This window comes from Callithrix jacchus, chromosome 4, assembly GCF_049354715.1.
Source record: "Callithrix jacchus isolate 240 chromosome 4, calJac240_pri, whole genome shotgun sequence".
Lineage (NCBI taxonomy): Eukaryota > Metazoa > Chordata > Mammalia > Primates > Cebidae > Callithrix > Callithrix jacchus.
Window position 1 is genome coordinate 105,433,509 of NC_133505.1, and position 27,891 is coordinate 105,461,399.

Below are 27,891 nucleotides of genomic sequence, written 5' to 3' on the forward strand. Positions count from 1 at the left end.
TTTTTCTGTAGAATTTTATTTTGAAAATAAGATTTCACTTCAAGATCTAAAAAACATTTTAAGATATGAAAATGTTATACAACTTATCTATTACAAATTAATCAGATAATTCTGCAATTAGGTACACTGTGTTAGCTTGCCTACATAAAAAATATTGCACATTTTCCTTTTTTTTCAGATGTAACTGATGTCTAAACTATATAGAATTCCAAACTATTTTAAAGTTATTCTGTGAAATGTCATCTTTATAAATATCAGAACTAAATGCACTGTAAACAGCCATTTTAGTAAACATGCATTTATTCACAGTTGATTTATTTCCTTTAGATAAATGCATAACTGCTCAAAATTATATAATAACCTATGTAGAGGTACAAGGGCACACTATACAAATCTATTTCTATCTTCATTTTGAGGAAACACCGATCTTGGCAAAAATCTGGTATGATTTTTAAAACGAACTATTGCTGGTAAGAAGGCATACTTTAAACCTTTTCTGTGGCCTGCACCTGCTTTCTTTTTAAATTAAAATGTAAAAGCATTTGTTTTCAGAGATTCATTTATCACTTCATAAGTGATTACAGTAAAAAATGGACCCTAAAAGCAACTGAGTATTTTGTTAAAATGCTTTGAGAGCCCCATTCTACTTGTAAGTTATGAATGCCTTAAACTTTTAGACCACTCACTGATCATAATTTTAAGAAACAGCAAAATCAGACCATTTTAATGTAATGAAATTGACACAAACCTGCATAATACAGCATTCCTCCATTGATTTGAGGTCATATTATACTTTAAAAATATAAATAAATATATTGAATCATGAGTATTATTTCTATAAACCAAAAAATGTTTCAAAATGCTTCTAAAACAGAAGTGGGTGACTGTAGAATATAGTTCCAGACTTGACTATTAGTGTCAAACACAATAGTTCCTTACAAATAACTCTACTGGTGCACTGGCTTGATTGATTCCAGCAATTTCATTTTACAGGAGTGAACCACACTTTATACACACAGAGACTATATTACTTGAAAACCCTCAAAATAGGAAGAAAAGTTTAGAAAGTTGTCAAATACTTCCAAATGAAAATAAAGGTCTATTTCTAGCCCTCTTTCATACCCTTAAAAGTTGGAATCTAGCAAAAGTCCATGGGTACAATTTACAAACTTTGACAAACTATTAAGTAAAAACCATTTTCTTTGGGGGAGGTGAGAGAAGGTACCTTTAAAACCTGTTATACAAAATTCCAGCTGCCTTTTTATAAAAGTACGTTCCTTAGATTAAAACCATAAAATTAAGGTGCAAGAGTTTAACAAAAATGAACTAAAGAGCTTTATTGACATCACAGTACATTCAAGAATAATTTTAAGAACATTACAGCTGAAAGAGAATGGCATGTTTATAGTCTTATTATGCACTATTTTTTTTGAAAAAAAAAAAAAAAAAAAAAAAGTAATACAAAGAAATCCTATTAAGTAACTTGGAGCAGCATTGGAAAAAGTACACCTATTTACAGATTAAAAAAAAAAAAGATCCTGGTTTCACCTACACAGCCACAATGTGCCTCTATAATGAGACAAGCCCTTAAAAACTCATGGAATTTTTTTAAACAACATCATGGCATTCTTGCCACGTCATTCCTCAGCGTTTACGACGAGGAGGGGTTGTTGATCTGAAAAAAAAGGGAAAAGACAAAATTTAAAAATAAAAATGTATTTTAAACTAAAAATCTGCAATTTTAAATAAATAATATTATATAGGATTTCTAACATTTAAGTCTATGATTATTTATCAAATACCAAACTGAGTTTATTAAAGAGAGAGAGAAAGGACACTTTCAACTTTGTATTAATTCAGTCAAATTTTTTAAAAAATCAGACAAAATACTTTAAAAAGTATACTACCTTGATCGGGACTTAGACTTGTGTTTGCGGCTTGCCTTCTTACCAGACCTTTGAGATTTCTCCATGGATCGCGATCGACTATGTTTAGGCTTCTTAGCCTTCTTTTCTTTGCTACTTCCTGGAGACTCAGAACTGCTCCTTCCACTAGAATCAGAGCCTGAATGTTTTTTACTGTCTTTGGTAGTACTTTTCTTACTATCCTGTCTAGAATCATGTCTTATGATTTTAACAGATATAGAACCACTCCTAGAAAATGTTCTTTCACTTTCTCGTTTCCTTTTTAACCTATCATCCTGGCTACTGAACTTAAAATCTTTTTCTTCCCTTTTTTGTTTCTCTTTTCTTTTATCCTGTTCACGTTCCCTTTCTTTGTCTTTCTTTTTCCTATCTTTATCTATACTTCGACTCCTCTCCTTTTTCCTCTCTTGTTCTTTAGCCTCACCTTTATGCTTATGACTGTTGCCACTAAGATTTCCACGTTGATCATCAATTTTACGCCTATCTCGACTCCTACTTCGACTGGAACGATTGGTTCGTCTATCCCTTGAGCGACTTCTACTCCTACGTCTCTCTCGGGAAGGACTCCGATTTCGTCGTCTTTCTCTTTCAATGCTATTTCTATTAGATCTCCTCCTATCTCTTATCTTTACCCTAGCTCTATTGCTCTCTATTTTAATTCTGCGAGAGTAGCTTCTACTCCTGCTACGTCTAGCTTTGATTGTTGGAGATCTACTCCTACTGTGTCTCTTTTTCCTTTTAGGAGAAGAAGACCGAGAAGAAGTGCGACTACTACCTGAGCTAGAACTGTATGAAGAGCTAGAGACAGTACTACTAGTACTACTAGTTCTGCTATTGCTACTGGAACTACCACTACTAGAACTTCCTGACCTACTCCTTCCTTGTTTTTCTTTTTCTTTATGCTCTTTTTTTGGTTCTAAAACTGATGTGGTTTCATTTGGAGTTCTCTTCTTTTCATTAACCACATCACCGTCTGCTTCTCTTGCTTCTAGTAGTGATAAACTATTTTGCTCTTTATGGATAAATTCATTCATCTCTTTTGTAACCCTTTCTGTTTGTTGCTTTTCTTCTGAAACAGAAAAAGACAAAAATACTAAGAAAATTTGAATGTAAAATTTTCATACTACCAAATTTCAAGCTACCAGACTATAACAATAGAACACTACTGTTCAACAAAATTACAATGCAAGAGATGTAAGTAACTCAAGACTTTTTACTAACCACATTAAAAAAGTAAAAAGAAACAGGTAAATAACACAATACACCAAAAATATTATCACTTCAATACATAATGAATTTTTTTAAAAAGTGAGATGTTCTCATTTCTAAGTAAAGTTTTGAAAGTTAGCATGTAATATATACCTACAGCACATGCCTAGCCACATTTCAAGTCCTCTATAGCTACATGTAGTTAGTCAAGTTACCCACCCTGGGCAGTGTAGCAAAATACAGTATCAAGATATAGAGGTGCATGTGAGGAAAGTAAGAAAACACTTCCCTTTTGTCCAATTAAAGCAAAATTGTAAAGGTAAATACGTGGTTTATAGAAAAGTCACTCAATAATTACCTTTCAAATTGTCCAATTAAGATTTTTCAAAGAAGAAATTCTAAGTAAATTTTCTCTTTTGTTATTCCTAGTATTATTATGTAAAGTATCTTAAGTAAAAACTTCTCTATTATCCTTCCATATCCTAGCTACAAATTACTTTTCAATAGTCTTACAAATATATTTTTACCATTTCAAAAGTCATCTTTTTTTATTTCAAAAATTTTAACAAGAAACAAAAATACCCTAAATAGCTTGGCTTATAGCCACTGCAATGAATGGCTCCTAAAACAACCAAACAAAAATTTTGACTTTAGTTTCAGTTATATCACATATTACCTAAAATCTAGCCTTTATTTTATCCTTTTACATTTTTAGGTTGGTTTAAAAAATAAAAAGAAATACAAAACTGGACCAAAATTAAGTCTAAATGGTATACTACACCTTCCATCTGTTTATCATGTAACAGCTGCTGTTCCTTTTCTTTTCTCCAAAAAGCTTCCTGTTTTTGCCGGATTCGATGCCGTAATTCCTCATCATCAGTGTCAGATGACTCAGAGCCTCTGTCACTCCTTTCATCTTCGCTGTCTCCTGATCCATAACCACCCAGTCCACCTGTGTGCATAAAGCTCAGTCTATCACATGAAAAAAATTATACTATGCACTAAAAACTTTTCAAGGTCTGAGAAGAAAGCTCATTTCTTTTTCATTGCCTTTTCCCGGAAGAATATCCTTATTCGGGGTGGGGAGAAGTATATATTCAGAAGCTTAAGGAGTTCACAGAACTTTCAGGCAAAGGTTACTTATTATCTTATTCTTTCTGGAATATTTCATATTTTTCTCACTGTAAAGGAATCATAATGGGTTTGTTGTACTGTCCATGCTAACCAACGAAACTTCTTAACAGGGCAGTAACAAAGCCACACTAAAGCTTAATCAATTCAATTACCTTAATGAAATTTATGATGATCCTGAAAATATTTCTAAAATTAACTTACATTGTTCAAAGTTTAGAAATCTCTAGCAGTTTTTTCCCTAAAAAAACTAGAATACTGTAATCTCCCCGTTACAGAAATATCATGGTGCTGAAACTACTCCCCACCCTGAAATGATCTAAAAAAACATAATAAAAGCACATGAGCATTTGGTTCTACCCACTTCTCTGGGTTCTCACAAAGATTAATTTGAAATGAAGAATTTGTGGAAAAGGCAAATTCAAGCTTTACAGCCTTGATAATATTCCATGCAAATAGTAAATTATGAACACATTACTACTATTATACTATGATAAGATAAACCCTTTCCTCTATATTTAAACTTGACTTGCTGCAACACAATCTATATAAAAGTTATTGAAAGCATTAGTGGATAGGTTCTTCCCTAAGGCATGTATGCAATAATTCTGAAAGTGAGCTTAGATACTATCATGGCTAAATTATGAATTAGTAAGTACAAACTATAGGTGTTCATATATAATTATATATAATGCAATATTGGAGCAATAAGGAAAGCCTCCAATATAACTTGCCCCAATAAACTATGAATTAACAATCACATTTATAAACTTCTCACTGTGAATGCGTTAGTCAAAAAAATAGTCAAACCTTTTTAGACACTGACATAACCCTAAGACCTAGGTTTTTATAAACTGAGTAGGACTAATACAGTTTCAAAACAGAACATGTAGAGAGACAATGTATGTGTGATTTTTTTCCCTTTAGGCCCTCTCACAAATATGAAAAACACTTACCGAGTCCAGTGAGGGAAGCCAGTGCACTGGACTGTGCCAGCTGTTTTGCAGGAGCTTTGTATCACATCAACAACAGGAACAACATGTTAACACAAATAGCCACGATTTCATAGTCATGAGAGTCTACGGTATTGTTAAATCTACTACTATTGCTGCTTTTTGGGGAGAGAAGAAACATTAAAAACATAACATTCATTTTAAACCAGTATCATGTCTGGCTTTGAAATTATAACTCTGATGTGAGCTGAAATTGGTTTATAATGAGAAAAAATGTTGCCAAGTATATCTGTATGTCTATTTCTGAGATTATGAAATATAATTTTTTTCAATACATTTTTAAGTGTTACTAAAAATACAGGGGTAGGGAATCATTTGCTTCTGTAAGAGATAACTGGTAAACTAAAAACTGTAGGTTGATAATTCAAAATTCATTAGTCAAAATAAACTGTATTAAAAGTCATACACCAATGCCATGGTATCTATAAAAAAAAATATCAGGTGAAATAAACTGAACATCAGGAATTTTCCATAATACATTTTAGAGGACAACAGCATGATTGCTAATTTGTACTCAGGAAGGTCAGATAAACAAAAATAGTTGTGTATAGCTTTAATATGGTGTCTACAAATCTAATCTTTAAGAGTCAAAACATGCAAGAGAATATTCGAATATCTGGTAGAAATCCAACAAGGACAACAAAAAAAGTCCAAAATAGTCATCAGAACCAAAATATCCCAGGAAAAGCAAAACCCAAAACACCAAAATATACCTTTCGTTGCTTTGCGGTGTGCGTCTTTGGCTACGTAATAAATTTCTTCATCTGTGACATCGAGTAGAATTTCTGTCAGAAGCATTTTTGTCAGCAACATCTAAAAAAAGAGTATTTTATACAGTATTTCTAATTACTATAGTTACTAGTAGTATGACATTTTCGAAAATATTAAAACAAAAAGCCTTTTATTTCCCCAGACAGAGTCTCACTCTGTTGCCCAGGCTGGATCGTAGTGGTATATTGGCTCACTACAACCCCACCTCCAGGGTTCAAGTGACTCTCTTGCCTCAGTCTCCCAAGTGGCTGAGACTATCGGCATGTAACACCATATCCAGGTAATTTTTGTATTTTTAGTAGAAACAGGGTTTCACCATGTTGGCCAGGCTGGTCTTCCACTCCTGATCTCAAGTGATCTGCCTGCCTTGACCTCCCAAAGTGCTGGGATTGTGGTGTGAGCCACGGTGCCCAATAGCAAAGCCATTTTATAAAATATTTTTAGACATCAGAGCAGCCATTCCAAGGAATAAACATCTTGAACATTTTTCTGTTATATCAAAACTTCAAAAAAATTCCAAAATCATATGGATCAAAGAAAAAAATATTATAAATATATCTTTATAGCATAGACACTGAATTCAAAACACTTTTTTCTTTCTTTTTTTCTGAGACAGGGTCTCACTCTGTCACCCAGGCTGAAAGGCATTGGCACCACCTAGGCTCACTGTTAACTTCTGCTTTCCCAGGCTCAAACAATCCTCCCACCATAGCCTCCTGAGTTGCTGGGACTATAGGTGCACCTCACTATGCCTGGCTAATTTTCTATAGAGACAATTTCTCACTGTATTGCCCAGGCTGGTCTCAAACTCCTGGACTTAAGCAATTCTCCTGTCTCGGCTCCCTGAAACTAAGATTACCCCAGCCTGAAATCAAAACATTTTAAAAAGGTCCCTATTAATAGAAGTTTCTACAAACATTTTTAGTTGAAAGGAGTATCTCTTCATTTAATATTGGTAGGCAGCTCTAGTTTCTATTTTTTCCTTTAAAATTGTTTCAAAAACAAGATGCAAACAATATAAATATGTCTACATAGTAAGAAATTTAACATTCTACCATTTGATACTCTTTCTCCTCTTCAGTCATCTCAGGCTCACTGTGTTCTTCTTGAGGAACTGGGGATGGACTTCTGGTGACTTTCCCACTACTTGCAGCCTCAACATTTTCAGTGTCTTCTTCTTCCTCATCACTATCCTATAAAAAAAAATAGTATATTAGTCCAAATCCATGTTTATAATGTAAAATCCTTATCTTACATATCAAAAATCTTAAACCCCAAATTAAAGTCTATGAAACAGAAATATGAGAGAAATTGCTATTTAAATTACATTTACTACAGATTTCCTTTGATAATTTAAAAAGTATAACCTGGGAAAAATATAAGATTATAAGATGGCTTAGGAAAATCAATTTTTTTTTTCAATTTTCTTTTTTCCTTAGTCAATTTTAACCTTATTTTATAACTACCCAGGAAAACATGCCCAGAGACTGATTTAATTAATATCTATTACAGATGATGGACCTGAAATGAGAGGCTTATAGAACTTTAGGTAACTGACCACAGACATATTATTCATTGTAACTTTACAGCTATATATTGAAGCTATTTACCTAAAGTTGCATGACTTAAAATGAAAAATCTCTAATCAGATTTGTCAGGGTCAGGATCTCAGCTGGCTCTGAAACTCAGTAAAACTTGCTTCTTTTTAGCTCCATAATGAACAGATAAAAATGAAGTCTACACTTCAGACTTAACAAATGCCAGCAGTTTGTCTTCTTTGTATGGTTTTAGGTTGCAGTATCCAGACAGCATGTGACCCTTTCCTTTGTCAAAGAAGTGTCCCCTAGTCACTTTTAATAATCTTACTAGGTAAAAGACAAGACGACCATCTAAATACTACTACTGAAAGGCTACTTGAACCAGGGGAAAAATATATGTAACACAATCCCACCGGCATTTGGGAGGAAAGAGGAAGGATAATTTCCAAACAAATTTTTGACGCTTAAAAAAAATCAAATTTGGAACACCACCATTTCATGTAAAAATTAAAAAAAAAAAAAAAAAGACTGGGCAGAGTGGTTCACGTCTGTAATCCCAGCACTTTGTGGGGCCGAGGTGGGAGAATCGTTTGAAGCCAAGAGTTCAAGACTAGCCTGGGCAACACGATGAAACCCCATGTCTACAAAATATACAAAAATTAGCCAGGAGTGGTGGTATGCACCTCTAGTCCTAGCTACTTGGAAGGCTGAGGTGAGAAGAGTGCTTGAGTCCATGAGTTCAAGGCTACAGTAAGCTTTGATTGTGCAACTGCACTCTAGCCTGAGCAAGAGAGTGAGACCCTGTTTCCCCAACTGCCAAAAAAAAAAAAAGATAACCTTTAATAGTGTTTTCCTGTTGTTTCTTATTTTTGTTAACAACTAGAATAAAAACACTGGTTTTGTATAGGGCTTTTGGGAAAAATAATTTAAGCAAAACTAATGCCTGCCAAAATCTAGTTATTTTCCTCTTCTTGAGACTTATTTCTAAAGCAGAAAATGGCTGTGGAAGAAAGACTTATTTCGTGAGTTGCATGTGGCTATCATATCTGTTGAATAAAAAAGTTTCTAAACCACTCAAGCCATCTAACTGATGAAGATTTAAAGATTTAAAATGTTGTCATACTTCCAGTGCTCATGTCAAAACAATAAAAATTATTACATCCTTAGGTATAGTTTAAATTTTCAAAAGAGGCAGATTTTATCTATTACTTATTTTAATGTAAATCTGTATTATAATCTATACCACTAGTGAGTCAGCTGTACCACAGAGAACAAAAACAGACTATTTATCAAGGTCTAACCAGCTCTCTGGAATGGAATGTTTATAAACTTACTGTCCCATTTTCTCCTTACTCTATCTTCAGTAACATAAATATAAAAACAATCCTCGGTTGGGCACGGTGGTTCAAGCCTGTAATCCCAGCACTTTGGGAGTCTGAGGCAGGTGGATCACCTGAGGTCTAGAGTTCAAGACCAGCCAGACCAACATGGTGAAACCCTGTCTCTACTAAAAGTGCAAAAATTAGCCGGGCTTGGGGGTGTGCACCTGTAGTCCCAGCTACTCAGGAGGCTCAGACAGGATAATCACTTGAACCCGGGAGGTGGAGGCTGCAGTGAGCTGAGTTTGCGCCACTGCACTCCAGCCTGGGTAACAGAGCAAGACTCTGTCTCAAAAATAAAATAAAATAAAATAAAAAACACAATCCTCAATATACTAATGAATGTAATCTTAGGAACATCACTCTAATACTTTTCTTTTTTTTTTTTTTTGAGATGGAGTTTCACTGTTACTCACACTGGAATGCAATGGCACAATCTCGGCTCACCGCAACCTCCGCCTCCTGGCTTCAAGCAATTCTCCTGCCTCAGCCTCCGAGTAGCTGTGACTACAGGCACGCACCACCATTTCCAGCTAATTTTTCTTTTTTTTTTGAGATGGAGTTTCGCTGTTATTACCCAGACTGGGGTGCAATGGCACGATCTCGGCTCACCGCAACCTCCGCCTTCTGGGTTCAAGCAATTCTCCTGCCTCAGCCTCCCGAGTAGCTGGGACTACAGATGTGCACCCCCATGCCCAGCTAATTTTTGTATTTTAGTAGAGACGGGGTTTCACCTTTTTGACCAGGATGGTCTCGATCTCTTGACCTCGTGATCCACCTGCCTCGGCCTCCCAAAGTGCTGGGATTACAGGCGTGAGCCACCGCAACCGGCTGATACTTTTCTATAGACTAAAATATCTATCTCACACAAACAAGATTATCATGTGGAGTTTCATGTTGGAGATTTTACTTACAAATTTACTTCTCTGAGGTAAACGAGGGCCATCCCCTCCTTCAGCATCTTCTGTGGCCTTTTTTTCTTTTTTAGACAACTGTGAACGTTGTTGTTCCATTCTTTCTTTCTCCAATTTCTTCTGCTTTTCACGTTCCATTTTTTCAAGACCTTCACGAATCCAAGCTGGAAGAGTCCTGCGTTTTACTGCATCTGTTTCACATGGGAAAAATATGTACAAGTCAGTTAAGTAAAAATATTTCTACAAACTTGTGAGTAAATTTTAAAAATATCCCATTAAATATCATGCTTTTCTTAAAAGCCATCACTTTTAACAGCAGGGAACACTGCTCTAGTGCTTACAATTTGCCAGGACATAATGAAATCATGTTAAACCATCATCTCATTAATCCTTACAGAAGCCCTCAGAGATCACTGTCTCCATTTTTTTTCCACAGGTGAGGAAACTGACACTCGAAAAAAATTAAGTAATTTGCTAGTAAGTTAAAATAGCAGTAAAGTTAGAATCTTCCTAAAATGCAAAAAGCAAAGATTTATTAATAAATGCTCTTAGGCTGGGTGCAGTGGCTCATGCTTGTAATCCCAGCACTTTGGGAGATTTCAAAATAAAATAAAATACAAAAACATAATCCTCAATATACTTAATGAATGTAATCTTAGGAACATCACTCTAATACTTTTCTGTAGGCTAAAATATCTCACACAAACAAGATTATCACATGGAGTTTCATGTTGGTGATTTTACTTAATCTCCAGTGGCTCATGCTTGTAATGCCAGCACTTTGGGAGGCCGAGGGAAGGTGGATCCCGAGGTCAAGAAATCAAGACCATCCTGGCCAACATGGTGAAACCTCCATCTCTACTAAAAATACAAAAATTATCTGGGCATGGTGGTGTGTGCCTGTAATCCAAGTGGCTGAGGCAGAAGAATTGCTTGAACCCTGGAGGTAAAGGTTACAGTGAGCTGAGATCACGCCACTGCACTCCAGTCTGGCAACACAGAGTAACTCCATCTTAAAAAAAAAAAAAAAAGGCTCTCATCCATTAAATATTGAATGATTTAGAACTTTCTAGATATAAAGTGGCACAAATACGTATTTGTCACTTGAAATAGGATAACTCTAAAATATTATTTAAAAATTGAAATTTTCTGCCAAAATACTTAGGCAAAGTGAAATAACCAGAGAAAATTAATCTCACAGCAGTACATCAGATGAACTGAGAATAAAAAGGATCAGAGATTAAACAATTAGGTTTAAAAGGAGAAGGGCTCAAATATCTGCATAATGTAATGAAATGCCTATAACGAAGAAAATACCAAAATGCTACGGCCAGCAAAAATTTACACTTCATCACAAAATCTGGAATTTAACGTAAAGATTTAAAGAAAATTATTCAAACCTTTTAATATTTTAGACCAGTATCATTTTGCAATTTTAAGCTTTATGACTATAAAAAACAGGGTATTAAAGTGTCAACTCCTAACATATCAAAGGTACTGGAACAAGTTAAGAAAACAAGACGTCCTTTTTATGATTAAAAAAGTCATGCCAATGTGGTCCACTAAACAAACTTAAATAGCTACCAATTTGTGGAGGCTCCTGCTTCACAGGAAGTGCAATAGGTGAACGCTGCCGATCCCTGAATGATGATGGCCTTTCTCTTCGATTCTGGGGAGGTGCTGGAGGTCCTGGAGGTCCTGGTTGCCAATAAGGAGGATGAAATCCACCTTGCGGTGGACCAAAAGCAGCCCCATGCTGAAAGAGTATTGCAGTTTATTTTTTCTTCAAATAAATACAATATACTCTCTGGGACACACGTGTGTTATGAACTGGGACAGTAGAAATCCATGTGTGCAGCACATCCAAGAATTCCATGGCTCTAATATCCACCGATACTTCTATATGCCCAAGAACCTAGGCTTACTTAACATTTTCTGGCTATGTAAATGCAAAGAGCCTTCTAAAAGCCAGCTAATAAGCTACTTCAAAGAAGTATACAAAATTTTTCATTCTGAATCCATTTACAAGCTAATCCTACCAACACTAAGGTATCAAATAGATATTAATTTTTCTGTAACGAGAAATACTTGTCAATTTCAACAACCTACTTACAGTGAATAAAAAGTGAACTAAACAACTTAAGCTGTTTGTATAATCTTGCAAGATATATTCATTTATAAGCAAAGATAGGTTACTGCATCATTACATTAAATATTTTTTGCAATTTTGCTATTTTCAGAGGCTTTTCTAGGCCAGCTGCCAATACAGCTTTGCCTTGTTTACATGGGATCTACCACATAAAAGTGGGGTAAGCAGAAGCTCCCTGCCATTATATTTCTTCAAACAAGATAAAAACTACTGTATCTGTATACCAAGTATACAAGCATGTGGATATTTATTAATGAGGATCATCATCTCAAGGTGAATATTATATATGCATTATCAAATCTACCTTAGAATCCACAAAATAATTTTTCTTTCAAAATTTTAAATTATGATAGCAGTTTATAAATTATTTGTAATCAGTTATTTCAAAATGACACCTAGCACTATAATTTAAGGGTAGACCCTCAAAGAGAGAATAAAGTAAATTAAGCCCAACAGATGACACTATTCCCCACAGAGTTCTATGTCCCTAGGAATGAATTGGAGGCTACAGAGGAAATTATATACAATTCCATTAACATGTCATGTCAGAATGGAAAAAAAAATGACACGAGAAAAACAGTAATAATTCTACATAGCACAAGGAATTACACTTAGGAAAATGATCTATGTTCATTTTTATTCATGTATTGACCATAATCTGTATTCAATTACTGTGCATTCTCTAGTCTTTAACATTTAAATATACCATTTTGAAATAGGAATTAGAAAACATCATATAGCTATCACACTTATACATTTTTAATTTTTTCAAAAATTTTCCCTAATGATCTTTTATACCATTTTCCTAATGAAATAAAAAATCAGAAAACAAAATTCTAATTATTTTAATACTCAAAAATCGATAACTTTTCTAAGACAGAATCTGCTTATTTGTACAAGTCTGAAAAATGAAACACGTATCTTAGGTATTCTTGATGAAACACTTCCAAAGAATGGATTACGTGCACATCTACAATATTAAAGCAATAAAATATCTTTCACCTGATAGTCAAACTGGTTCACTGGCCCCACTGCAAAATTATCGGGTGGTCCACCAAAGTTGTGATTGTTCTGGTTAAATATATGCCTGTTGTCAGGGGCAAATTCCCCACTGTCCTGACTGTTGCTGTCTTCAGAAGGAGGAACAATGTCCATTGGGCCTGGTGTTGGTGGCATCCATGGCTGATCTGGAGGGGGGTGTGGGGGTTGCTGATGCATTCCCCATTCTATTTAAGATTTAGGCATAAAAACATTCAACAGGGGGTTATAACAAAATCAACACAAAATTTTAAGAGCTCAAGAAAGATTTATCAGTAAACATACAGATTTCAAAAAAACAACTTACGACTTCTTGGTCAAATCCCTTTTGTCTATCTTAAAAATAAGCAATGAACTAAACTGTCATATGTAGTTCAAAATGAGCTAATTCCACTCTAATTCATATTGTAACCAAATGCCCAAAGTTATTTTTAACAAATATAACAATATCCAAAGCACTATTTTTGTTGAATTTTTCTATTTTTGTTTAGTAACAACAGCACAAAAATAATACCTTGAAGTTTTATATAATTTTTCTTACACGAACACATTTATCCTCACAACATCCCTGTGAGGTAGGGAGAAATCAGGTATTATTTTTGCCAATTTCAGGAGGGAAAATTGAGGCACACAGAGGTAAATCACTTGCCCAGGGTCACAAAGAAAGCCAGTAGAGTAAAACTAAGGGGTAGGGATGCCAGGGGAGTCATTTACGAACTTAAACTTAAGAATTATAACATTTTCAAATATGGGGAAATTTTGCTTTCAAGAAAGCTAAAAATGAACCATCTCACAGTATCAAAGACTAGAATATATGTTTTAAAAAGTAATAGCATGGAATTACTTCCGGAATTCTTTTGTTTTTTTTAAATGAGAGACTCATTCTGTCACCCAGTCTGGAGTGCAGCAGCGTGATCAAAGCTCACTGCAGTCTCAGTCTCCTGGGCTCAAGCAATCCTCCCACTTCAGCCTCTCGAGCAGCTGGGACTACAGGCATGAGCCTCTATGCCTGGCTAATTTTTAAGTTTTTTTTTAGAGACGGGGCCTCATTATGTTGCCCAGGCTGGTCTCAACTGAAGTCTCCATGCTTATAATGAGAAACAAAAAGCAGTAATACAGAAAGGAGGTTATGACTTCACCATCAGCATACCCAAATGTGAGGCTGATTCCTCCATAATTCCAAGTGACTATTAAAAAAGAGTAACACAAGCTATGGAAGACTGAATTAGCATCGAGAATCTACTTCATACTGTGAAATAAAACAAACAAAGAAAAAAGTAAAACACACAAAAACTTATGAATCTTCACTATCTGAAAAAAAAAGGGAAGAAAAAGGTAGGCGGGATGGTAGGGGCAGAGTATATTTGACAGACTAATTTGTCACACAGTGACACAATTTTTCTTTAATTAGAGGCTAGACATGTTTTACTCTGCCAGTGCTGCTTCAGAAAAGGCCAGAGGTTGCAATAGAGAGACAAAGAATGCTCTCTTCCCTAGATGCCAAGTGAGGTTTCCAGAGTGTTCCCAGCCCCTGTCAGCCTAGGAATGAAGAACCAAGAAAAGAATCAAACTGAGTGCCACAATGCTAGCAGACTGAGTACAGAATAATTTTAACCACAAAATGTCAAAGTCAAATCAAAATGAAAACTGCCTATTCTTTAAGGAGTATTAATTTTGAGAAGTCATAAAACTAAGCAAATTAAAAAACTTAATAATAATCTTATTTTTTAAAAGTCCTAAAATTTTGAAACTATAAACAACAAACCTGGTTGCCACATTCTGTTGAAGTTTGAATCCCCTTGGAAATTCCCATGATTGTTTGGACCAGATTCCATTGTAGACATATCTTGTCCATTTGGCATCATTCCTGGTGGTTGTTCTACCATGCTTTGCTGTCCTGAAGCTTCTCTTTGGGCAATCCAAGCTTGGGCCAATGCAGCCCAGTCAATCTGGCCTAATGTAAATTAACATTGAATTAAGCATTCAGAATGTAGGAGATAAAAGAATAGTGCCTCTATGTAAAATAAGCATCTCAATTATTCCATAGAAGAGATCTTAAATATTTTTGACAGAGAGGGTATGAGGGACATTAGAAAAAAAAAATTAATGAGATCTTAAACATTAAAGCATGCTGTGTCTGAAAGTATGCTTAGCAAATAACCCATATTCAGGCTAAAAATTAATACAAACTGGCTGGGCACGGTGGCTTACGCTTGTAATCCCAGCATTTTGGGAGACTGAGGCGGGTGGATCACCTGAGGTCGGGAGTTCAAGACCAGCCTGACCAACATGGAGAAACCTGGTCTCCACTAAAAATACAAAATATTAGCTGGGCATGGTGGTACCTGCCTGTAATCCCAGCTACTTGGGAGGCTGAGGCAGGAGAATTGCTTGAACCTGGGAGGCAGAGGCTACAGTGAGCTGAGATCGCACCACTGCACTCCAGCCTGGGCAACAAAAGTGAAACTCTGTCTCAAATAATAATAATAATACAAACTACTTAACACTTTCAGAAAAGAACTTGACAAAAACACTCTTAACCCATTTCTAATATTAATTCTTAAAAAATTTATCCCCTGCATCTTAGTTTACTGAGTTGTCTAAAATGTCATCCCTTAAAAAGAAAAAAGATCACGACAAAATTAATCTAACACAATCATTTCTTCCTTTAACATGTTCTATTTATCTTTTCAGGCCTGCATTCAAGCCTGTAGGCCTTGGATAAGTGCAGCTACCTAACTGTTCTTCCTTACCGTTGCCCTTCTTTAAGTAAGGCTCCCTTCTCTAGTCAAAACATGACTAGTGTAGTCAGGCTACAACTTGTTAGCCAATCTTTACTCAAAATTCATTTTCCCCACTATCTTCAAGACTCTCTCCCCAAGAGGTATTTTTTAAATTTTAAAATTTTTACCTATCTATCTATTGATCAATCGATCAATCATCTGGGTTATGAGCCTGGCTAATTTTTATATTTTTGATAGCAATGGGGTTTCATCATGTTGCCTAGGCTGGCCTCAAACTCCTGAGCTCAAGAGATTTGCCCACCTCAGCTTCCCAAAGTGCTAGGATTACAGGTATGTATGTGGCCTCTCAAAGTATCTATACTTAACATTTTAAGATCATTTAAATAATTTTTATTTTGCAAATCCACCCAAGAATGCATTAAGATCTAATATTATTAATAAAGTAAACAAAGTAGAATAAGATATAGTTTTCTGCATCTTAGCAATGAAGATTAAATAGGCATTCTCCTACAGTTTGAAACACTGGCAAAACCCCTATGGGGTTACACATGGCAATGAGCACCTGAAATTACCATGACTTAACAAACCTAGTTCTTTTCGTGAGAAAGTAATTGGACAAGTGAATAATGATATGTATACGAGATTATGCTAACTGTTTTAAAAAGGGAAAAGATAAATAATAAAACAATCAAAAGTGGCTTTGTTATAGTACTGTCCTACAACAGAATGATACATGGCTATTAAAAAAAGAAATAGCATCAGATTAACTCAGTGAGGGCTGAGCAACGTAAGTGGTCTTATGGATGAAACAAAATAGGCCACTACTTAGTAACTGTTAAAGATAAGTAATAAATGGGAGCTCCCTATACTCTTCTACCTTTGTATATGTGCCAGAAATAGTCCACAGTAAAAAGAAAATTTTAAATGATATAGCATACCATCTAGTTCAATATGATATAGATACAACTGTAAGAGAATTCACAGAAGTATGTTCTACTTAAGCAACATATTTTGACTTTTCTCTTTCTTTAGGAAAACAAGGACTAAATCAGTTTTAAAAATGTAAAATCTTCAAAAAGCTTTCTACCTTCTGACTCTTCCAAAGGGAAGTCCACTTTCTGCTATAAATGGTATGGCAAGTCTATTTATGAGAAAATTAAATTCTGACCATAAAATGATCCAATATACCAATCTTAATTCCATATCCCTTAACTCCATCATGTATTTCCTACCCATTTCCATATATCCAATCCTGCCCTTCCACATTCAATTTGTTTCCTTACTTGGATCCTGTTGGTGCTGGAATGACTGCATCCATTGTTGCTGGTTCAAGGGCCACTGCTGCCAAGGCTGTCCTCCTTGATCCCACATCCCTTCTTTTAAAATATACTTGATTTTCTATCTTCGATAAATTAAAAATAGTTTAAAAATAACGAGTTATTTAATCTTAAAACTTCACAGCAGAAACCATTATATGATGGCAAATTTATTTCATCAGAGGTCTAAAATTCTGGTCAATAGGTTGCCAGAGGCAACTAGAATTTTTAGGGTACCAAACAAGAATAGAAAATTTTATGTTAATACTGATCTCAGAATTTGATGGCAAGCATAACTATAATCAGTTTAGCAGAAAAAGACTTTAAAAACTAATTTTTGTACAATATAAATTTCTGGATATTTAATTATTTTGAAGATTATAAGAAAAAGTGCTTTCATTTCTCCCCAAACAAGATTCCTTTAAGATAGTAACCAAATAGCTTCAGCTGATGAAGAAAAACTCTTCCTCATAAATAATTACAGCTAATAAAAAAAAAGAATGCAGAACAGAATTAGAAAACTATCGTATTGCCAAAAGTAATAAAATATTACATTCAGGAACCCTCACAAGAAAAGTTGATGAGAAATCAGAAATTCAAAGGTTACCAAAATATCACCTCTACAGATTAGTAAATGTCTACTATGCTCCCAGAATCACTAAGAATTCTCATCAAAAATGTTTAAGTCCAAATGACCTTTTGGATTTTACTTCCAATATAAAGGAATTTGGGGACATAAAGAAATGAGATAAACAGTATAAATCTGGAATGTAAGACAGCCTCCAAGACCTGGTTTCTTAACACATAAATAGCACGAAAAAAATAGAGGGAAAGTACTTTATATTAATAACTATTAAATCTAGGAAATGGTATGGGGCAGGGAATCATCATGCTAGCCTAATTTTTCTGTAAGCGAATCTGAAAATGTTCCTAATAAAAGGTTTAAAATTCTTACAAGTCTAACATCTCTGTACTTTATCCAACACTGATACACAACCCTGTACCCTGTTCAAGAACCAGTGACTCATATAACCCGAGCATGGTTTCTTCTTTATTTTGGTATCCCGAGGCTTAGCTCATAGCAGGCATTTAACAAATGTTCACTAAATGAATCCCTGTAGATTGATCCTTTTCTGTACCACAAAAAGTAGGAAAGCCGGATAGCAAAAAAATAGGGACATTAACTCTAACAGGACAACTGGCGATTACAATCTAGGCTTTTAAAAGTTTCCAACTCCAGTCTTCAAAGAATTCCCAGAACACTATACACGGATAGTTCTATCAGCAGCAGAACCTAATCTTGCAACTAAAAACACTGTGAATTATGGGAGTGTATTTCTTTGTTACCTTGATTTACTTGAGTCAAATGGACCTGTCCTTCGAGTTAAACTAATGTAATCAATTGCAATGGCATTATTAGAATATGGCAAAATAGGCACTACATAGCACAAATGAGGCCAACAACTGGTTTGGGTATCAGTTCCAAGCTAAGTATACTTCTTCTAACCACTCTTCAGTGTTTCCTTCTTCCTCCACTTTTTGTCCTCTCCAGTATCCCAAGTACACCTTTAGAGCCTTTTAAGGCTAAACAGGTTATCAGAGCCCTTGAAAAGTAATTTCGCATACAAAGAGTTAATAAATAGAAAACACCCAGAAGAAATACCAACTGCTATTTAAACTGACCTCAGAGGTTCACTGTTCACCTTCTGTTTAAAACTCAGGTTGATTCAGACCACAGCTTCGAAGCATAGCAGCAAGATTATTTATGCCCTGGAGGGGGGGGGAAAGTAGATGTCTGCTTATAGATTATCATGATTAGCATAAAAATAAATTCTAGAGATGTAACATGAAAGTGTGATCATCTCCAAGTTAGTCAATTTTCCTTGTGTTAACTTTATAATGGGGAATTATTTGTCATAATAAAGTTAAGGAAACTAGATACACCAGAAATGAAGAGGCAAAGCTTTTTAACATCTTTTTTTCTTTCCAAGTATCTTTCATTTAGTTGAACAATTCATTCATAATAAAAAAAAATCTCAAACAATTTAGGGATGGAGGAAAAAAATGAGTAACAAACATCTGAAATGAAATCTTGTCTACCTGTTATTAACTTAGATGAGACAAGGTAGTAAAATGTATTAATAAAATGTATTATAATCTAAATTTTTCTACAGAATTCTATGTTTAGAAATTAACATTAGCAAGGAGAGAACAGTTTGTTCCTGAAATGATTTAGTTTCCTTTTATTCAATCAACAGCTTTTTACACTTGACAGAAAGACAAATTTATCCATCTTTTGATCTTCAATCTTCAATAAGGTACTAGAAAGCATCTTGCACGTAGCAGGCACTAAATAAATACCAAATAAATAAACAAGCAGTTTCTAGCTCTTATTTTCTGTTTGGAGGCTAATGATAAGGAAGCTGTTAAATTATAAGCATCAAAAAGCTGGACTTTGGGAGGCCGAGGTGGGTAGATCACAAGGTCAAGAGATCGAGACCATCCTGGTCAACAGGGTGAAACCTCATCTCTACTAAAAATACAAAAAATTAGCTGGGCATGGTGGTGCGTGCCTGTAATCCCAGCTACTCAGGAGGCTGAGGCAGGAGAATTGCCTGAACCCAGGAGGCGGAGGTTGCGGTGAGCCGAGATCGCGCCATTGCACTCCAGCCTGGGTAACAAGAGCGAAACTCCGTCTCAAAAAAAAAAAAAAAAGCTGGAGTTAAGCACAGTTTGCTGTGCTTTCCAATGCTTTCACAGTTTATCAGAGTTCAATGCACAGTTATTCTGCCTTAAATTGTAAACTCATATAATACAGACATTATCAACAGCTCTACAAAGTGCCTACTGAAACTGAAAATGTGCACTTACTAAAACCATTTTAATGATGAAAATTATGTATAATGACTCCCTATCATCATTCCCAATCCATAAATTTACTTTTCCAGAAATTAAATAAAGGTTCTTTTTCTTACTCATGTTTAATGGTTGTCATAGACAACTTTTTTAGTTCCCTTTTTACGTTTTCTGGTCACCACTTGTCACCCATACTTCAGAGCACAGGCTCTGGTTTAGGATGCTTACCTACATCCGTTTGTTAGTGGTATAAACATATAAGGTTAGTGGTGTAAACATAAACAGGGTAAGTTATGCTCTAACCCTTTGTTTTCCAATCTGTAAAACAGAAGACCTAAATGTCTACACCCCAAACAATTATCATGAGGATTAAGTAAGAAACGCATAAAAACTAAGCATCAGAAGCTTCAATTCGTGGTGCTTCAATACCAGAACTTATTCATCATCACTTCTGGTAGCACTTTCAAGTTAACAACTATTTGGGGGTTAAAAAAAAAAAAAGATGATCAAGCCGACCCACTTCTGCTCAACTCCATTTTCCTCTCCAGAAGCAATCTAAAACTTACGGAGATTTCACTTTATCTCTGAAAGAATACTTTAGTCTAAATTTGTCTTCCTGTCCCTATTTCTCAGTTCATAGGTTGAAGCTATTATTATTATTATTGTTATTATTTATTTTGAGATGGAGTTTCACTCTTGTTGCCCAGGCTAGAGTGCAATGGCTCGATCTTGGCTCACTGCTACCTTCATTTCTCAGGTTCAAGTAATTCTCCTGCCTCAGCCTCCTGGGATTACAGGCATGCACCACCATACCTGGCTAATTTTGTATCTTTAATAGAGATGGAGTTTCACCATGTTGGTCAGGCTGGTCTCGAAATCCTGACCTGAGGTGATCAGCCTGCGTTGGCCTCCCAAAGTGCTGGTATTACAGGTATAAGCCACCATGCCCGGCTGAAGCTTTTATTATTAAACACACACACACACACACACACACACACACACACACACACACACTTTCCTATGCACAAAGAGACATTAACTTGCATATTTTCAAGAGTCTGATTTGTATCACCACTAATCACTTTTCTTTATGTTTAAAACAACCACTTCTACTTTTGCTATGTTTTCAGAAGGTTTTCTTCCCCAAAGTTTTAATGGAAGCTACTATTCAATTAGTACAATGTTTGGAATACTTAGGCTGAGAAAAGTAAAATTGTGAGAAACAGCAAAATTTGAAAAAAAAAAAAAAAAGTGAAGAAGGTGATGGTAAGTTAAGGAAGTTTGAAGTTAGGGGCTATTTATTAAAGTGCTTTACTCAAGTCTGGAGCTGAGAAACATGATTTCTTTATAGAGGATGACTACTGGGTGAGGGCAGAGGTGGAACATCAAATGGTTAGTCTTTGTAAAAGACAATTTACCATTAAGGCATCTTAACAAAACTGCACATGCACATCCCTGACACAGCAATTCCAACGCTTAACCCTAAACCATGATAGTGAATATTCATACCATAATTCAAAAATTGGCAGCATATTTTATTACAGTAAACATCTGGTTTCAGTGACATTTAATTAAAGGCAAGTTAAATAAATTAGAGTGAACCATACAGTGAACTATTCAGCCATTAAAATGAATAAGGTAGACTTTTATATACTGGTATGTATTGCTGTACAAACTGCATTAAGCAAAAAAATTTACATGATATAGCATGAAAAATGATGCCACTTGAGGTTTTTTCAAGAATGTAGTTATGTATAGACAATTCCTAAATCACAAAATCCTCTCAAAACTGCTAAGCTCTAAGGATTGGAAATAGGGATCAGACAATTTTAATCTTTATATCTTTCTGTATTCTTTGAATTTTTTTATTCTATGAATGTATATTTTTAGAAAAGTATAGATTTTTAAAGATACAAAGAATCAAATGAAGTTAATGAACATGGTCCGTAATGACTAGTACAGGCAGTAAAAATTATACAAACTTCTTCAACTGTGAGACATTGGACAAATGTCCTGTCTCGTTTTCTTATAGGAATTAGAGTAAATTTTTATAATCTCACTCATAACAGGTAACTCTGGTCATGAAAACTAAATTTGGACTTATACACAGCACAATGCTTCCTTAAGGGGTTTCATTAACTATTTTTTAATTAAAGAGTCAGATTATAAGTAATTTTATGGCAAGGATGTAAGAACACTACCTCTTTCTTCCTTCATCTTCACCATAAAATCTTCCCTACTAACAAATCTAAGAATGCAAAACCTGGAAAACAGAAGGAATACAAATGCACAACACACAGTAATCAACAGATACATATATTAAAATTTCACTATGGTTTAACGAAATAACATAACCTTTTACCAGTAAAAATGACATTTACATGTTGGTTTAAAAATGATTTGGAAAATGTTGGTAACTTAAAGATGGGCATTTACTACCCTCTTCTTTTCCACTGTTTGAAAGCTTCCATTTAGTAAGTTAAAGATGATGTACAATACTTTTTATAGAGGGTCTGCATTAAATTTTCATGTTTTTGCCTTGGCTAAAACAAGAATCTTCTTTAGGGGAGAGGAAACATTTAATAATAATTTAAATTCTCCATAGTGTCTTGTTCATATTAAGTGGTTAAATATTTTATAATTCACTGAAATGTTAGCAAGTAAACACATTAATATTCATCCATAAAAAAGATATTCCAATATTGCTACTGTGATTTTATAACATCAAAAATTGATTCCAATTTATTCACTCTTCCTTTAGACTTAGTTTTAAAGTCTGTTAGGCTCGACTTTTCAAGTTTGAAGAAATACGATTAGTGATGGGTAAGGCTGCAAGACTTTCCTAAGAGTACTGCTCTTTATGCTATTTCCCTATATGCTATTCCCTTGGAAAACAAATGGGGTCTGGGAAGAACAGAAAGATTAATAACCAAGGTTTGTATCAGATCGTCAAAACTATCACACACTGCTGCAAAAAAACCAACTGATAGCTATCACCAGTGTTATGGAATGAATTGTGACCCTGTCCAACAGATACACTGAAGTCCTAACTCCTGATACTTGTAAATATGTCCTTATTTGGAAATAGGGTGTTTGCAGTGGTATTCCAATTAAGATGAGTTCATATTTGACTGGGGGTACTTTATTAAAAGGGAGACATAGACATTTACAGGGAGAATGTAACATGACCACAGTGGCAGAGATTGGAGTAGATGGCTCTATAAGCCAAGGAACATCAAGGATTGACAACAACTACCAAAAGCTAGGAAGTGACAAGGATCCCCCAAAAAGCCATCAAAGAGCCTGGCCCTACCAAAACCTCAATTTCAGACTGTTAGCCTTCAGAACTATGGAAGAATAAATTTCTGTTGTTTGAAACCAGCCAGCTTGTGGTAATTTCCTATGGTAACCCTAAAAAACTAATACAACCAGAAATGACCATCATTTATTTTATCCTTTTCTTAAATGGATCTATATTAGAACTTCATTGCTTTTAAATAACAATTTGTTTAAATAACAATCATTTATTTACTTATTTTTGAGACAATCTCACTCCATCACATAAGCTGTAATGCAGTGGCATGATCCCCACCTCCCAGGTTCAAGCAATTCTCATGCCTCAGCCTCCCAAGTAGCTGGGACTACAGGTACATGACACCACACCCGGCTAATATTTGTATTTTTAGTAGGGATGGAGTTTCACCATGTTGCTGGCCTCAATGATCCACTCTCCTCAGCCTCCAAAGTGCTGAGACTACAGGCATGAGCCACATAGCCTGGCCAAAATGACAATCATTAATATTTACAAAAGTCACTCAGAGACTGTGACAGAGATGGACAAGAATTAAAATGTGGTATTTTAAAGTCCTTGAGCATCAACTACAAAATCAAAGAGCTGCAGAAACACACCTATCATTTGATGCATAGGATGAAATATTTCTACATCAACCACAAAGCTGAGGAGCCAGAAAATACCACAATCCTCTTCACCCCCGATATTTCAGTCTTATATACAAGATGACTGACCTCAAAGTCAAAAAAGAATTTAATTCAGGTTAGGAAGAAATGGCACTAGTAAAGATTAATCTTATAATCATTTGAAATATGGAAAACAAAAATTTTGCTACTTTATGTTACACACATTTTAGTATATACTGAAAATACTTGCAGTTTGTAGCTCAAAAGACATATTTTTAAAAGTGGAAGCCAAGCATCATGGCTCATGCCTGTAAATCCAGCATTTTGGGAGGCCAAGGTGGTTGGATCATTTGAGGCCTGTAGTTCGAGCCCAGCCTGGCCAACATGGCAAAACTTCTGCTCTAATGAAAATACAAAAATCAGCCAGGCATGGTGGTGCATAATTGTAGCTGCAGCTACTCGAGAGGCTGAGGCAGGAGAATCGCTTGAACCCAGGAGGTGGGGGTTGCAGTGAGCCAAAACTGTGCCACTGTATTCCAGCCTGGGCAAGAGCGAGACTCTGTCTCAAAAAAAAAAAAAGAAAGAAATTGGAGAATTGAATAGTTGGTTATAAATATCCCCCAAATTAACAATAATTTAAAAATATATGAAGAGAGAGGGCCCAAAATGATGCCCTAGTAGCAACAAGCACACCTTTAATATCACTCAATAAAAGGAATCAGGGATCCTTAAATAGCTGATTCTAGGACTGGACAGGAAATATAAAAGATGAGTCTGGAGCATGTGTACTGCCTGGAACTAATAAAGTGCTAAAAAAAAAATTGATGGGAGCATGTCAAAGGAGAACAGTAGACAACTCAAAGAGCTGCCAATGGCCAAAGCTGTAATAATTTGAGCAACAAAATAAAGAAGTACTGGATTATAATACAAGTTATGTAATAAAAATTCACAGGCCCATACTGATATGATAAATTAACAAATAAATGGGAGGGAAGAGACAAAATCTCCCACAGAGAATTCCAAATAAATTATGTAAATATTTCACCCTAACTGAGGAAGAGTACAACTCTCCATTCAGTAAGCATGGGCTCTGCAAAGTAACTTCCTTCCAAAGAGAACAGGATAAAAAAGGGTAGCAGAAATAACTTTACAGTAGAGCAATCTAATAAACACTACTCCAGACAATCAAGGTCAGTATCAATGTGATAAATCAACTTGATAGTATATACCTTGATAGCATGTGCTGAAAAGGGCATGTTACTTCTGTGATCTTCCTCTGATCTGGTCTGTAACACCATTTTAGTCATGAGAAAAACATCTGGTAAATTCAATAGCAGGGTACTCTACAATACACGTGACCCATACTCCTCAAAAATGTGAAGGTCACTGTATTAATTTCATATGCTTGCCATAACAAAGTACCCAACCAAGACTGTGTGGCTTAAGCAACAGAAATTTATTTCCTCACTGTTCTGGAGGCTTATCACCTAAATCTATGGGGTTGATTTAATTTTGAAGCTTCTCCTTGGCCTGTAGATGGTTGTGTTTTCCCTATATCCTCACGTGGTCCTCCCTCTGTGTCCTATTCTCTTCTTACAAGGGCACCGGTTATTAATATATTGGGGTAAGGTTCACCCTAATGACCTCATCTTACCTTTCTAAAGACCCTTTCTCCAAATACAATCACGATCTAGGGTACTGCGGTTAGGACTTCAAGATATGAATTTCAGAGGGGCACAATTCAGCCCTAACAGTCATCAAAAACAAGGAAAGCCTGAGAAACTGTCACAACCAAGAACATACAGCCTAAGAACATCAACTAAATATAATGTGAGATCCTAGCTGGGATCCTGGAACAGAAAAAGGACTTTAGGTAAAATGTGAGGAAGTAGAAATAAACTATGTACCTTAGTTAATAATTTATGATTATTGGTTCATTAGTTGCAACAAATGTACCACACTAATATACGTTAATAAGAGAAACTGTGTGTAGTGGGGACATCCTATGTGCTCAATTTTTATGTTAAAAAAACCGTTGTAAAAAATAAATTCTATTAGTAAATTTTAAAAAACTCTCTCAAGAGCATCTTTAAGAACTGTTTTGTTTTCCCTATAAGCCCTTTGCCACTTTAAAAAAGAATTCCACAAGTAAAATCGTTAGCGTTATGGCTTGTTTCTGTCGTTTTTGCCCTGCTGCACTCAAATGAGGAATTCCAATTTTATTTTGTTTTATTTGGGGGCAGGGCGAGGTAAAAAGATGTAAATGATTAATGCTGAATTAAACTCTTAAGCTAGAATGTTAATTTAACAACTCACAAACAAATCTGTCTAGTGCTCAATTTGTTCAGATGACGATACAATCCACCATAGAGTAAAAAACTGACATTATCGGATACTACCTGTTCCCTTCGTGAAGCTTAACACATACAATCCATCATTAAGAACAGACGAAAAATACAAACTAAAGAACCGCGCCTGCGTAGTCGGAGCCTCAAAGGGTATAAGCTCCAGGTCGGGGGGCCCCGCCTCCTCCCTCCCACAAGCCCCCTCCCCACAAGGGGGTTCCCACTGCGCACGCGCAGTGTTTAACGGCCGATCAGGAACCCAACAATTAGTCCCTTCTCGTCCGAGAGGAAACTGTTAGAGGATGGGATCGTGAGCACTCTCTTGAACAGGGACATTTCTTTTTCAGCGAAAGTACCGCTCTGATTTACCAAGTCTGGCAGACGGCGCCGGTTTAAGGGAATGAGGGTCCAGCGGTCGCGCCAAGCAGCGTACGCAGCCTATTTTAAGTTATGCTACCTTCGCCACAGAAAACAAGAGGGTTGTAATGGTACGGCAAGTGCCCACGTGTAATTTTTCTCCATCACTTACCCACTCTAGTTCGGGAACACCCTTGTCGCCGCCGTTCCGGTAATACCTCTCCAACGCTTTCGATGCTTCCACTTCTCGGGAACAAGACAAGATGGCGCTCGATTTGTCTCACCCGGAAGTAAATAATAATAACATCCGTTCGTCATCTGAAGGCAAACCATCTCTCATCCAGGTTTGTGAACACGTGATTGTGCCGATTGACATTTCGGCGCCATTTTTGTTACGGGCAAAACCATCTCTACTCGGTCCAGGCAACTGAACCATTCCTGCACGTTACTTTTTAGTGTAGCCAGCGCCATGCCCGACTCATCTCTTATCTTTATAGTGGACGGAAAGCCAAGAGCGTAAGTGTTCTACACATAGGGCGCCTTCACATTTTTTACTTGAGCAACGTGATCTTTCTTCAAGGGGAAGTATGCTCTCTCCTAGAAACACTCCCGCCTTGGAGAAAGGGTTGAGTTCGCAACTCGACTTACAGACTACGGGGGAACTGCAGGGTCAAGCCAAACCAACTCTGGGCAGTTGCTTAGTGCAAGTTGCTTAGTGCCCTGGAAGCGGCATTTCAGGCAGTCCAACATCCGGCTCAAACCTTCTCAGAGTAGTATTCCAGCGCTCAAGTGAGAATATTCCATTTTGGAATATTCTCGCTAGAGCGCTGCCGAGGGTTCCGCCTCAGAGAAACAGGAATTTGTGAAGGTGACCAGTCTGGGTCGGAGCGAAAGTAGAGACCTTAGTTGACCCCGCTGTGTAGTTCTCTTTGTTAACCTCAACACATCGCGCCCCCTCCCGGGTACACTTGTTCATCTCTCTTCAGCTTAACTAGTCCCGATATTTCATTCTTTATCTGACCTTTAGGGAACAGTGGCGGGGAAGTCTGGTTTCCGTCCTGCTGCTTTCCTTCAGCTGCAAGATGGCTTCTCAAAAGGACATGTGCAATGCCATTCCTCAAAGAGAATAGGTTGATTCTACAGTGTTTTTATATGAACAACGTTCAGGTATCGAAAGTATCAACTTCCAGGCTAGGAGCTACAAGTTACAAGATAGATAAAAATGTTCCAAAGATACAGTATTTGTTAACTACGTCTTGGAAAGTGCCTTTCCAGAGAGCAACATGAA

At 36.0% G+C, this 27,891-nt stretch overlaps 1 protein-coding gene across 4 annotated transcripts; it reads right to left on the reverse strand.

The window, feature by feature from the left end:
- Positions 1–26,875, reverse strand: PNISR (PNN interacting serine and arginine rich protein). 4 transcript variants are annotated; one of them, XM_008994813.5, is made up of 13 exons: positions 26,776–26,875; positions 18,811–18,897; positions 17,095–17,209; positions 14,833–15,021; positions 13,032–13,255; positions 11,465–11,636; positions 9,881–10,071; positions 7,105–7,242; positions 5,992–6,091; positions 5,222–5,275; positions 3,916–4,086; positions 1,908–2,994; positions 1–1,675 (listed from the first exon to the last, which is right to left on the reverse strand). In XM_008994813.5, the coding sequence occupies exons 3-13, from the start codon at positions 17,180–17,182 to the stop codon at positions 1,645–1,647; spliced, it is 2,445 nt and encodes an 814-aa protein (XP_008993061.3). In that variant the 5' UTR covers positions 17,183–17,209; positions 18,811–18,897; positions 26,776–26,875; the 3' UTR covers positions 1–1,644. The 4 variants fall into 4 exon arrangements, 2 of the variants coding, with proteins under 2 accessions (XP_008993061.3, XP_008993060.3); XM_008994812.5 differs by having other exon boundaries at positions 17,095–17,213; XR_013534435.1 differs by lacking the exons at positions 1–1,675; positions 1,908–2,994; positions 3,916–4,086; ... (1 more) ...; positions 5,992–6,091; positions 7,105–7,242 and having other exon boundaries at positions 9,982–10,071; positions 13,032–14,606.
- Positions 26,876–27,891: the final 1,016 nt, after the last annotated feature.

Bases quoted from the DNA above. Each gene is read 5' to 3' on its own strand.
- PNISR (XM_008994813.5), bottom strand. From the start codon at position 17,182: ATGTGGGATCAAGGAGGACAGCCTTGGCAGCAGTGGCCCTTGAACCAG. The intron at 11,637-13,031 runs GTGAAAGATATT...ATACTCTTTCAG, and splicing joins TGAACCAGTTTGACTATCAG to CATGGGGCTGCTTTTGGTCC. The intron at 10,072-11,464 runs GTAGCTATTTAA...CATGTGAAACAG, and splicing joins GCAGGAGCCTCCACAAATTG to ATGCAGTAAAACGCAGGACT.